The sequence below is a fragment of the Anguilla anguilla genome, chromosome 9, assembly GCF_013347855.1.
Source record: "Anguilla anguilla isolate fAngAng1 chromosome 9, fAngAng1.pri, whole genome shotgun sequence".
In the NCBI taxonomy this organism is placed as follows: Eukaryota; Metazoa; Chordata; class Actinopteri; order Anguilliformes; family Anguillidae; genus Anguilla; species Anguilla anguilla.
In genome coordinates, this window is record NC_049209.1 from 13594947 (window position 1) to 13607292 (window position 12346).

At 37.4% G+C, this 12346-nt stretch overlaps 1 protein-coding gene across 1 annotated transcript; it reads left to right on the forward strand.

The window, feature by feature from the left end:
- The first annotated feature begins 1019 nt into the window (after positions 1 to 1019).
- Positions 1020 to 9140, forward strand: LOC118235152 (ADP-ribosylation factor-like protein 13B). The gene is made up of 10 exons (XM_035432208.1): positions 1020 to 1172; positions 3902 to 4009; positions 4737 to 4807; positions 4929 to 5154; positions 5887 to 5992; positions 6741 to 6943; positions 7146 to 7263; positions 7435 to 7669; positions 8334 to 8435; positions 8877 to 9140. The coding sequence occupies exons 1-9, from the start codon at positions 1153 to 1155 to the stop codon at positions 8387 to 8389; spliced, it is 1143 nt and encodes a 380-aa protein (XP_035288099.1). The 5' UTR covers positions 1020 to 1152; the 3' UTR covers positions 8390 to 8435; positions 8877 to 9140.
- The last annotated feature ends 3206 nt before the right edge of the window (positions 9141 to 12346 follow it).

A 12346-nucleotide genomic window follows, 5' to 3' on the forward strand; every position in this document is an offset into this window, starting at 1 on the left:
GAGAGGAAGTATGATTTATGGCCTAAACGGCCTCTCATAGAAAACAGCATACATTAATACAAATGGTTTATTCACTCACAGCATTATAAAAATGTCTTTACATTGCAAAAGGTTATAATAAAAGCCGTAGAACCATCATGACAGGTGTGAGTCTGATTTGGAATGCATAACTAGTTTGTTTCTGATAAAAAACATTTTATCTCATCATGACTTAAGTATACTTCAATTATCCATCTCCCTACTAACAGCCTTATGCCGGCACCCACCAGCAACATGCCATCTGGCTGTTTTTAAACATATAGGTATAGATATTGTTTAACGATTTAAAATTCACTGTCACAATCTCATTGTCACATAGTTCCTTATACAACCAGCATTGGGTCTTGAGCCATAATGTTAAAAAGTATAGTTTTGCACCATATTCCTTTTACAGTACAACAACTTTTCTTTGTGAAAGTGTTTTGTCATTCCTATGGTGATAGAGTTGGAAAAACACAAGAAAAGGTAATAAATATAAATAAATCAATCTTTTCTGAATATTGCTGGTACATTATGCTTTTAGCTGCTTGTGATGAATCTGTTCAATATATTTTGGATATGTAGTACAGAATAAATAAATAAAAACCTCTTCAAAATCACATCAACACTGCAGTGGGCAGACAGTGTCTTTGTCAGCATTCACATGTGGTGAGTCATAATGAAGTAATAAATATGCATGGGGGTAGCTACTTTAAGGAACACAATACAAATGACCAATTGAAGATTGACAGTGAGTGCTCAGTATATTTGGAAGATATGGTAAATGGTGAATAGTTCTCTATTCTAAGAAAATACATTATATAGATGTTGCAAATGCCATTATCTGTAACCAGTGCCAAATATTTGCCCTCTATACCATATCACATTCTGGTCTACAGTGCTATATATTTATGGAGGATGGCCAAATCACTATCATTAGCTCTGAACAGGCAAATTAGAGTATTTACAGCCTTACACTGGGGAGTGTAGTTTACATTTAGTGATTGGCTTTCGAAAAAGAACTGCTTTTCCCCTGAGGCTTTTCCATCTGGTGACATCAGGATTAAAGGTATTATTAGCACCTGATTAGCTGTTCCCTGAGTGAAATGCCTCAGAAGAAGAAAACACAACAGCATGGACACTGACTTCCTACTGTAAGTGAATAATTCAAATTCTATGCTATGCTATATTTCTATATTTTGATTGAACATGATTCATGTATAGTCATTTCATAATCTTCTATTGTATGGACACCTGATGGACTAGCTAACACAGGTACACAAACAGATTTAAACTAGATTTAAACTATTTTTAAAGCTACTTTATAATCAGAAGCGCTCCAAAAATGTCCTTTGACTTGTTACAGCTGCGTAATCACAGCATTTCTCTTATAAGTCGCAAGAAATTTTTGGCGTGCTTTTCATCTTCTAGCAAATTTAATAAAAAATAACAACAATATATAGGACCAAGAGAACCAGACCCGAGTAAAGGTTAGTTCACACACACAAACATATGGTAGCTATCGTCTGGCGAGGTGCCCCTGGGTAACCTCACTGGCTGGTTATATTGGGGTACCACCAGGTCCTTCAATAATTAAGACAGAACTATGCTCTGGCTTACCACAAGTGGTAAGAATTTTTTTTTTTTTAATTGTTCATATTAGGCCTGTCAGCTTTAATGTGTTAATTTATGAATTAACTTTAATTAAGGTTAGTAATAACAACAGTACAAAGATGGGAAATCTGGTCATAAATGGGAAGGCAGTTGGGAAATCTGGTTTGGTGACCACCACAGCCAAAATAAGAAAATGTGATTAATAAAAGTTTTATCAAGTTAATATTTTTTTTCTTTTTTTACCTTGCTGTTTTTTTTTGTTGATATTTTGTCTTTCATAGTTTTTTTATTGTTTCAATGAATAAAAAGCGCTGTACAAGTAATTTAATCTTTACACGTCCTTGGTAAAACAGCTCAAGTGAGCTAGTGATGTAGGTTACCGTATAATAAACCAGAAGTGGTCCAAAGCTGGGCCAGACATGGCTTGTCACATCAATATATTGCTCTCTGGACTAACAGCTCACTTGCCAGATATGCCAATATTAGTTTGCAGCTGGGCCAGAGCTAGTTCATATTACTGAGTTCCCAACTATGCCAGACCTGGTCCTTGTGTATCTAGCTGTTCTTTACATAGATACATATAATTACATCATGATTTAGACATCCTTACATGTATTAGTATGTTGAATACCCATGGTAATGCAGTTGGCAGTGGGTGCTGGATAAAGTTGAGGGTAAGGGGAGGTGAGGCTCAGTCGCAGGGTAGTGATTTTAAGACTCTTCGGATTAAAACATTTATCATCAGAGACATAAAGAGGCTTGGAGTGCTGACAACAGTTTAATTGACTCATTTGCTTATAGACAGACAGCAGATGCATTGGACAACAGAGATTAGTCTTCAGACAGCTGTTATGGCCCTTATAAGGTGTTTGTTTTCTGTCTTCTTTACCGAATGTTGAATAAGTACAGTGCTGTCTAATAGGGCAGTGTTATCATCTCATGCTGAAGGAAAATTTCATATGTGAAAGAAATTCAAGTAGAAAACCAGCTGATACTGAAGTTTAATGAGCAATAACTGCTCCCAAATGCTTGAGAGAATTTTAGTTCTTTACTGACATTTATGATGACTGCTGGCTGTAAAATGGCTAGCTTTGGTGAATTTGGGGGTTTGTGGTCCAAAGCAAGAGAATACACTTAAGTCCATTTTTCTATTTAAACTTGGAGACACATTGAAAGTAGCTGCCCTCTTTTACATGAGTGCCGAATGTACACATAAAATACCATAATTACAAAGGAAAAAAGTAGTACAAGGTAAATAAAATATTTAAAATTCAAAAACTAAACATACAGTAAAATAGTAACTAAAAACTAAAAAATAAAATAAAATCAATTTAAAAAAGAAATTTAATTAAGATTACCAAAAACATTTTAAAACATTCACTGAAAACACTTACAATTCTGACTAACCAAATTATTTATCATCATTCTGAATTATTTTAGAGACACTAAAATATTCAGCTTCAGCATTTGCCACCATAGTATTGACGGGACTTATACATTTACCTAAAGCTGTCTCTACATTAAGAGTTTGAGAAATGTGAAATAGATCACTGTTATGGACATCATGAATAAAATTCATAATATTTCTCTTATTGATGTAAAGCAAATCTCTTCAACTCTGATGCTCTAACACGGACAATAGGACAATTGTAACTAGCACCAAGATGAAAAACACCTTTACTCACATTAGTCATCTGGTCTATTGCAAAATATAAGGTTGATAAGAATAGATTTGCATAGATGTTTCAAGTGTGATGAATTCTGTGATAATCTGAGTTAAGTTCAAATCAGAACTGACCATCTTACATTAACCAGAATTGTATTTTAGCAAAACAAAATTAAAACGAGCAGTTTATTCAGAATCTACAAAAGCAGAGATCAAATCATGAAATTTATCCGTGGCAAATTCAACAGATGGAGGGTGATAGACTCAAGTTATTCTGACCCAGGAGTAACCTTGAAGCTAGAAATTCAAATAGATTTTCCAATGAAACTGACTGAAGCACACAGACAGCAAAGTATGATCTGACATAAATGGCTACACCACTGTTCCTTCCAGTTCTATCAGATCTAAAAATATTGCAGCTTGTGCTCCAGAAAATGAACCTTTTCTTTACCCAAATAGTAAGTGAATGCTATTCATATTAGCAGTAAAGTTTGTGAAATGTAAATTGAAATCTTATCTTGGATCCAACTGAACATTTAATGATGTGGTGTAGTCAGCGAGGTGCTGGCTTGCTGTGTAACAGCTGGGTCTGGCCACCTCTAGGTATGAACTTAGGAGACGGTGGTGGCCACTATGCAGCCCTCAGCTGAATGTGTTCAACCTGACGAGCAGCTTCTCTAGCTGGATCTCCCAGTGCCAGCAACCCATAAGGTAAGCAACAGAACCAGCGGAACAAATATGTAGAATTTCCAATTATGCTGTGCTTTTAATAAAAGTTGATTACTATTTTGAGAAGCATGCTCAGGTTCTAATTGTACTTTCTTATAACTTGCTATCTAACTGGGCGCACTAATCCTCTTCAGTCTAATCTTTACAGTTACTGGATCATGTCATTAGTACTGGCTGTGAATACTGCCACTGCTTTGCCCAATGTTACTCAGAACAGACATCTCGATTCTCTTTAGTTCTACAGCTGTCTGTGGACTTTAGAGTTCCGTTTGTGCTGGCGGTCAGCCAATGCCTCATTAAGATCAGCAACATTGACTTTAAAGAAGCCTCTTGGCAGAGGGGTCTGACTGAATCATTAAACATTAAAATGTGGCCGGGGACAGTTTTGTCTCTGAGCCTGAATTCAGCAGTGATGACAGGTGAGTACGATTGTAAACAGGCCTTTTTAAACAATGGCATTACTATTATTGTAAATATATAACATTTAAGACTTACAGTTGGCAATCATAAACATACGGTTGCTCCATGTTATCATACAACATTCCATATTCTGCTGTATCAGAAATTTTATTTAATGCTATGCTTTTGCTTTTACAGCAAAAATGTGTGTGGGTTCATCTGTCCTGTGCACCATATTAATGCGTTTGTTAATGCATTAGTGTACTGACTGCTGACTGACTTGTATTGACATTCCATCATGTATTCACAGGCAGGTGACCATACTGATAGTCGGCCTCGACAACGCCGGAAAAACGTCCACAGTGAGGGCAATCTTGAAAGGTGAAGATGTATTAACATGCAGAACAACATTATAAGAAGTTGCACTTTGCTAATTTGCTGGGAGGCACTGAATTGCATCGCCTTCTCCCTATTTCTTATTTTAAAAAATATTTTTTTTCAGTGCCCCTGGAAGAAGAAGGCACCCCTAAGGGATGTGTGCCCACAGAACTGAGAGTGGACAACTTTCTGGTCACTGTGCTGGAAGTGGGTGGTGCTTCAGCGGCTTGTGAGGCCCATGGTATCGTATTTGTTGTTGACTCCTGCGACAGGACACGGGCAGAGGAGGCCAAGGACCTTCTGACAGACCTGCTAAAGCAGCCCTCGGCCGCTGGAAAGCCCCTTTTAGTGTAAGAGCCACTTCCTTTTTTTACTTTTTGCAGAGATATTGTTGAAAAAGTGCAAATGACAATGGCTGGCATGTTACCACAAAATGAAAGATGTTCTGATATGCATTGTATGGTTTATATAGTTGAAACTACATTCTTCTGTACAGATATTTAGTTGAGGCATTGCCATTGTTGGATTTAGACCATGCGTGGCCAGAGATGGTTTCTGGATTTCTTCCCAAATTTTTCAGCCATTCAATCAGCCTGATAATTTACTTCATAACATTTTAGCCACATTTCTTGATAAACTCACAAATGACTGCTGAAGATTAATCTTATGTCCCTAAGTGGAATGTTTTCAGCCAAATGGTCGACCCAGTGTTGTATACATCTAATTAGCTAACTGAGCTAAGGTAACTGATGGAAACAAAAACCTGTACAAACCATTCCTCCTGTAATGGAAACTCCCCCCCGATTTAGAATACTTGTTCTGTGTTCAAACATTATTTCATTAATTAGGGAAGGATCATTTTCAAATAAATCCTTGCAATTCGCCTTCACTTGTCAGCCCAGATCCACTAAATTTATCAAATTAGTTCATATTATTTCACATATTGAAGTTACGTGACTTGATTGCTGAAGTGGATTACAAAACACCATACGATAGAAGAGTTTTCAGTTATTATGATATGACAGTGGTTTCTGTGGAAATAAGTTTGTGATCCTGTTTTTTTTAATGATTTCATTTTCCAGGCTGGCCAACAAGCAGGACAAGATGAACGCTATGCTAGGCAGTGAGCTAATTGAGATCCTGTCACTGGAGAAACTGATCAGCCAGAGCCAATCTCTCTGTCATGTAGTAAGTGCTGCACCCTAAGCTACAAAAATATTGTCTGTGAAACAACCCAGAGAAACAGTCAGGGACAACTGACAGGGAATGTCAATGCAATTTGTGGAAGAAAAGGGGTGGGGGTGTCTCGCACTAGAGAGAGGTGAGACTAATGATAAACCAGAATAACTGGTTATGTTTTCCCATTGCATTACATGTCCGTAGCTTGAGGTAAATTCGGAAAAGCATGACAAAGTGAAATTAGTGTGTGGCTTTGAATAAATGGACTTTCCCTGAAGTGCAGAGGCTGCTGATGATGAGTCACAGCACTGTGTAAATGCACAAAAGCCAACCATATTTGTTCAAGTTACTGTTACCTTGCCTTGCCTTACTGAAATTGCTTTTCCTTGGTGGCTTCAGTTGAACTTTGCCAACGGGACAAAAAAGAACACAGAGCTGTTTTTCCCTATAAGTAACCATACCTCTAGCTATGCAGCTAGGGTTCCCAGATGTCCAGTTTTTGACTGGTTTTGAAATGATTTGTTTATGTCCAGGCTGTTCTCCTGACAGGACAATGTAGCCTAATGTTCGGTCTGAGTAAATGATGGTAGAAATTTACCCATAGTTTCTAACAAATTTTCATGTCTGTGATTCGGTCGGGTACTCAGGGGTGAGTGGGCGAGGTTGAAGAAGGAGGAGGAGTCTTCTTTGATGGTAAACACTAAAAAATCCTGCATAGTACACCTTTAATGATTTATGGGTTTTGCCTCTCTGCTAGGAGCCATGCTCTGCTTTGCTGGATATGCGCAGGCTGTCAGACAGAAAGACACTGCAGGGCCTGCGGTGGTTGCTGAGGGCCGTGCGCCTTGACTACCACAAGTTGTGTGCCCGTGTGGCCCAAGACTTGAACCATGAAGAGGGGAAGAGAGAGAAGCACAAGAAGGCTGAGAGAGGGCAGAGCAAACATAAAGAAGTGAAGAAGTATGTGCACCCCTGCGCTTTCCAACCCTGCCTCCTCCCAAACAGCAGTCTGTGTGAAGGCTTCAATCACAATTCAGTCTCTGTCTTTAAAAAAGAAAAAAAAAAGAAAGGGGATTAATCTGCTTACACTAAAACTAATTGTAGTTGGTCATATTAAAAGATACGTGCAGGTTCTCATCTAACAATTTTATCTTCTGTGTAGAGTTAACACTGGTAAAACCAGACTTCGTTGCAAACTGAAGCCACAAGAGAATGAGAAAAAGACGACGAAGAAAAAGACAGGGGACAAACTGCAGCCCATCGGAAATATCCTCAATAAGGTCATACCACACATTATTATTAATATATGTGAGAATATCAATCTGAGAGACTGAGAAAACCTTGTTCAATTCTCTCCTGAAAAACCCAACAATGCACCCATATTTGGATACTCATTTTTAGCAGCTGTTGGTTGTCAGTTATTTATTTATTTGTTTGTTTTTTGGCTGCAGGAAAGCACAATAAACAGGAAATTGAAGAAGCAGCAGCAAGTGAAAATGAAGAACAAAGTGAAAAGAAGACCAGGCTGTAAGGAAGAGGAGGGGGAGAGGGGTATGGAGGTCGAGCAGAAAGGAGAAAGACACAGAATCGCCCTTCTGCCTGGGGACTGCAAGAGGCCAAAGCATAAAGCCAAAAGAGTGAAGGAGACCTTTCCAGAATCATCTGAAAATTCCAAAGCAAAGAAAGGTGCAGCTTACAACCAAAATGCAGAGTCAAATATGAGATCCTAGATAATGGCAATAGAAAATCTGTGATATATGAGAAGTGAGAGTGAGAGTTAAACGTATTGAGCATTTAAATGGTGCAGAGTATATTTCACTAAAAATGAACTATTGTTATTTTAGTCACTAATACTATGTATACAGTGATGAAAGTTTTCAACACACTGTTCTGGTGCTCCTTCGGCTGTGCTGAATAGTAAATGTGCATCAGAAGGAGTACCAAAAGTCAAATTCCATAAACATTTGACACAAACATTCAGAAGGTATAATTCATACTGTATGCACCTTATATTTTGCATATCAATTAACTGATACTCAATTAATTGAGCTAATTTCTCACACGGGTGGCCTTCTCTTTATCCTCCTCATATGGTGTGTCTGTCAAATGTTTAGGGAACAGGGCTTGCAACTTCAAGGCTGAAGGTTCAGTTTTCAGGTGGCTGCTGTTGTATCCTTAAGAAAAGTACTTAACCTCAACTGAATATCCTGCTGTATAAATGACTTGCATGTAAAAGATTTTAAACTGTGATAAGCTTCTGATAAGCATCTGCTTAATGCTTAAATTGTTCTATGTACTTTAAATGTATTATATTGTCCTAAAAGCTAAGCCTTTCACCGCTTCTTTACAGGGAAGAAGGAAATGGAGAAGAAAAAGATGACAAATGTTACTAACAAAACAAGATAAATTCTGCAGAGGTAGCAACTGAATATTCCTTTCTTAAAAACTTTCGGTAAGCCCATCATCAATATTCCGATAGTCTAAACTAGATACAGTGCCAGTAGAGTAAACGGTAGTATGTAATAATGCTTTATATTGGCTTTAACATTGGTTAAAAATGATAAAATATGCAAGCTGTAACCAGCAAAGGTAGTCCCACCTTCAATTGAAAAAATGCTGAATATTAGAAAATCGTTTTTTTTTTTTTTGACATTGTGTATACTCGTAAAAAAACTGTCTACACTAGTTTTTTTTCCTCAGATTTTATTTTATTTTATTTAAGTTTACACTACATTCATATAAATATTTTTTTCATCTCAGCTTTAGTATACTTGCAAGTTGTACCTTCATGCCTTGCATGACACCAGACATAGTGGCAGGGGGCAGCTTAGTATTGATTTCATCTCATTAGTTCAGTGTCTATTAAAATGTTTTCTCCCTCTCTCTCTTGTAGACTTGCCCAGAAAAACAGTCTTAGCTGTGAAAGCCTAATGGGAGCAGGCTAACTGAAGCAATACCTCCCTGGTCCTGCATGTGATGCCATAGCTTGCTTACTCCTGGAGCACCGTGGTTTATAAACATGCTGTGAATATCACGACACACCAGAAGAAGGAATGTCGACATTTGCCTATTCTGCTTCACTTAGGGACAGAGAGGGTTTGGTGGCAACTCTCCACACCAAATCTCGTCACACTTCTGGCCCTTAATAAACCTTCATTGTTGCAATAATCATGAAAGTATGCAATTTTCTGATGTTAGTTTTTTTCCTCTTTACCCTCGAATGGGTTGATGTGATTAATTACTGCACATTGATCCTGAACCCTGAGGACAGACAGGTATGGCCATTTATTGGAAAAAACAGTTCTCTTTTTGTGGATTCAAAGTTCTTTTTTATACAGTTCAAAGCAAAACAGTTCCAATAGGCTGGAATGCAAGTGAGGAAGACAACATTTCCCCGTGTAATCTCTTCACGGATAACAAGGTCCATTTCTGTGCTTCTGCTTGAGCTGTCACACGAGTACTTCCATCCATCCATCAATCCATTATCTGTACCCTCTTATCCTGGGCAGGGTCGCTGGAGCCTATCCCCAGCATGCATTGGGCAGAGGCAGGAATACACCCTGGACACACACCATTCACTCACACCGATGGGCAATTGTTTGAGTCTAATTAACCTACCTTTGGACTGTGGGAGGAGTAAACCCACATGGCAAGAACATGCAAACTCCACACAGAAAGGCCCAGGCAAAGAACCCACGACCTTCTTGCTGTGAGGCAACAGTGCTACCCACTGCACCGCCGTGCCGCCGCCCACATGGGTGCTTGTAAAATTTTAATAACTCACAGAACAAATATGTTTTAAAAATATTTACATATAAAATTTATTATTTACAACTTTACAACTAAAAAAATATTAAATCGTTTAAAAATCTGTGCTGCTGAAATCCTGCACATAAAATTCCTCAGAGTCAGATTTTGTATCCAGAGATCCAGGTTCTTCTGTTACAGCCTCGTTGGAATCTAGATACACATCCTCTTGATTCTCCGGCGGCAGAATATCAAGCATTTCTACATCAACCGCAACGAGATTTCCAGACTCGGTCAAATTCAGGTTCCAGTTCTGAAGGGAAAAAATAAATAAACAAATTTGAGTGAGCTCCTGTACCATTCTCAGATGCAGGCAATAGTTTCTTTGCAGCCTAATGAAGAACAATGAATAACACCAACACAATTGCCTCCACTGAAATAGGATCTATGCTAACTCCAGCACGCAGCTGTCTGAGGAAGCTGCAGGTTTTATCCAACAGTTCATCTGGAGGTGGTACCGCAGTTTCACTGTAGCACATCAGACGCAAGTACTCCGAGGTGTAGAGCAAGAGATTCCTAAAAACAGAAATGGAAGCTGCTGCAAGTTCATCAACATCACATAATTCAACACATTTCACAGACCATTTCATTGAAAGTACAAAATTATTTTCAGGAATATTTTATACAATGAATAATCAACTACTTATCCTTATGTAATATCTTCAATCCTTAATATCCATACTTGTCTTTGGATTCAGATGAAAACATCTACATCTATGTTTTGTAACTTACAAAGGTAGTCCTCTTAGTTCAGGTTCATCAATTAATGCAGTGTCTTGCTGGACCAACCAAAATCTCTCCACAGAGGTGTGACCTTTTTCCATCAGCCAATGTTTCTATATAGATTCAGAAAACAACTACTTTATTTACAAGGTACAGTAGATAAGGCTTTGTCATAGTGGCTAGGTTAAATCAAGACAGGCAAACCCCCCAATACAATGGAGAATAAATACTGTCAAAGAGTGGCAAGAAAGCTGACCACTTCATTTGTTGAACTTTCAGAGCAATGTCTGCAAATAATTCACCAATAAACAGAAGCCAGTAAGCCCCATAGGAAAAATAATCAATTGTTTGCAGGAAGATGCATCAGCGTGCATTTAAAGCAGAGCGAAAGAACAGATGTTTCCCCAAAACACACACTTGCAAACCAGCTGTAGTTAATGCGCAAAATTTCAAAGAATTCGTTATTGAACAAAAAGTAGCATACTTAAAGCAAACATCGAGAGAGAAATGACACTTGTTTTGTGACCGGAATATACGATGCTTGATGTCTGGTCCTCTGTTACACCATTTAATTTCAACGCATGACTCACGTATTGAAATGTGGCCCCCGTACTAGGCTGGTATACAAGTGTGCCGTGTGAAGCTAGCAAAAATAAAGATATTAAAGATTAAAGATATTCATTTGATATATCCAGTGAAAAACGTAATTGCACAGTTTATGAAGAATATTGTGGACAAGTTATAAGAATACTGAGGACAATTATTTACTTATACCTTTTTTGGAGCAATATTTTTTATTTATTTACAAAAACAAACTTCAGAGTAAAATTAAATGAAATTGACATGCTATTGTGTTAAGATGATGATATGGAAGTTGATAGAACATTTTTTATTACCAATTTATTAGTTATATATGGGACATTTTACATATACAAGAAAAAACATATTTTAATTAATTCAAAATACAACTTTACGGACACAAGACAATATTACAAACAAAAAAGCTAAATGCACCCTAAACGTTTATCAATCCTTTTGTTTATTATGATTATATATACCCCTGACTCTGTGTATATATATGTTTTATTTATTTATTTGCTTGTTTGTTGGAATCTTTATTGTTGTTGTCAATAATTGCCATTGTTTATATATTATTCTTTATTGTTATTGTTGATCATATTAATGACATCTAGCTACAGCAAGGACCACAATGGAAATAAGTCTTGTGATTTTTTGTTATTCTTGATGCTCTTTTAATTGTGCATGTACATTGGTGTTTGCAACCATGTAATTGTCCTTTTAAAGTGAATCGTCAAATAAATAAAATAAACGAAAATGACTGTCTATTTTAAGAAACACTGGACTTTTGCGAGGGTGTGAACCTTTCAAAATAAAATGTAATGTATTAAGGTATAAATTTATTAAGGTATAAACGAAAAACAGTTTTCCTCAAATTTAAACAAATGTAATTTCTGCTTGAACAATATCAAACAAATATATTTCATTTAAAAACTCGAAATGCTGCCTCGCGGTTGTATGCCTCCGCCAACCAGCAGTCAGTTTGGATATGAAATGTCATCACTTCATCATTTTATCCTATTAGACATTTGTGCGAAACTTTTTCATAATTAGCGTATGAATTCTTGAGTTATGGCCAAAACGTGTTTTGTGAGGTCACAGTGACCTTGATCTTTGAACAAAATCTAATCAGTTCATCCTTGAGTCCAAGTGGACGTTTGTGGCAAATTTGAAGAAATTCCCTCAAGGCGTTCCTGAGATCGCGTTCACGAGAATCGGGACGGACGGAAGGACGGACAACCCGAAAACGGCTGT

Excerpts from the sequence above, each read along its gene's own strand:
- LOC118235152 (XM_035432208.1), top strand. The coding sequence starts at position 1,153 with ATGGACACTGACTTCCTACT. Across the intron at positions 5,155-5,886 it reads GCTGGAAAGCCCCTTTTAGT|GCTGGCCAACAAGCAGGACA; the intron begins GTAAGAGCCACT and ends TTCATTTTCCAG. Across the intron at positions 7,264-7,434 it reads TCGGAAATATCCTCAATAAG|GAAAGCACAATAAACAGGAA; the intron begins GTCATACCACAC and ends TTTTGGCTGCAG.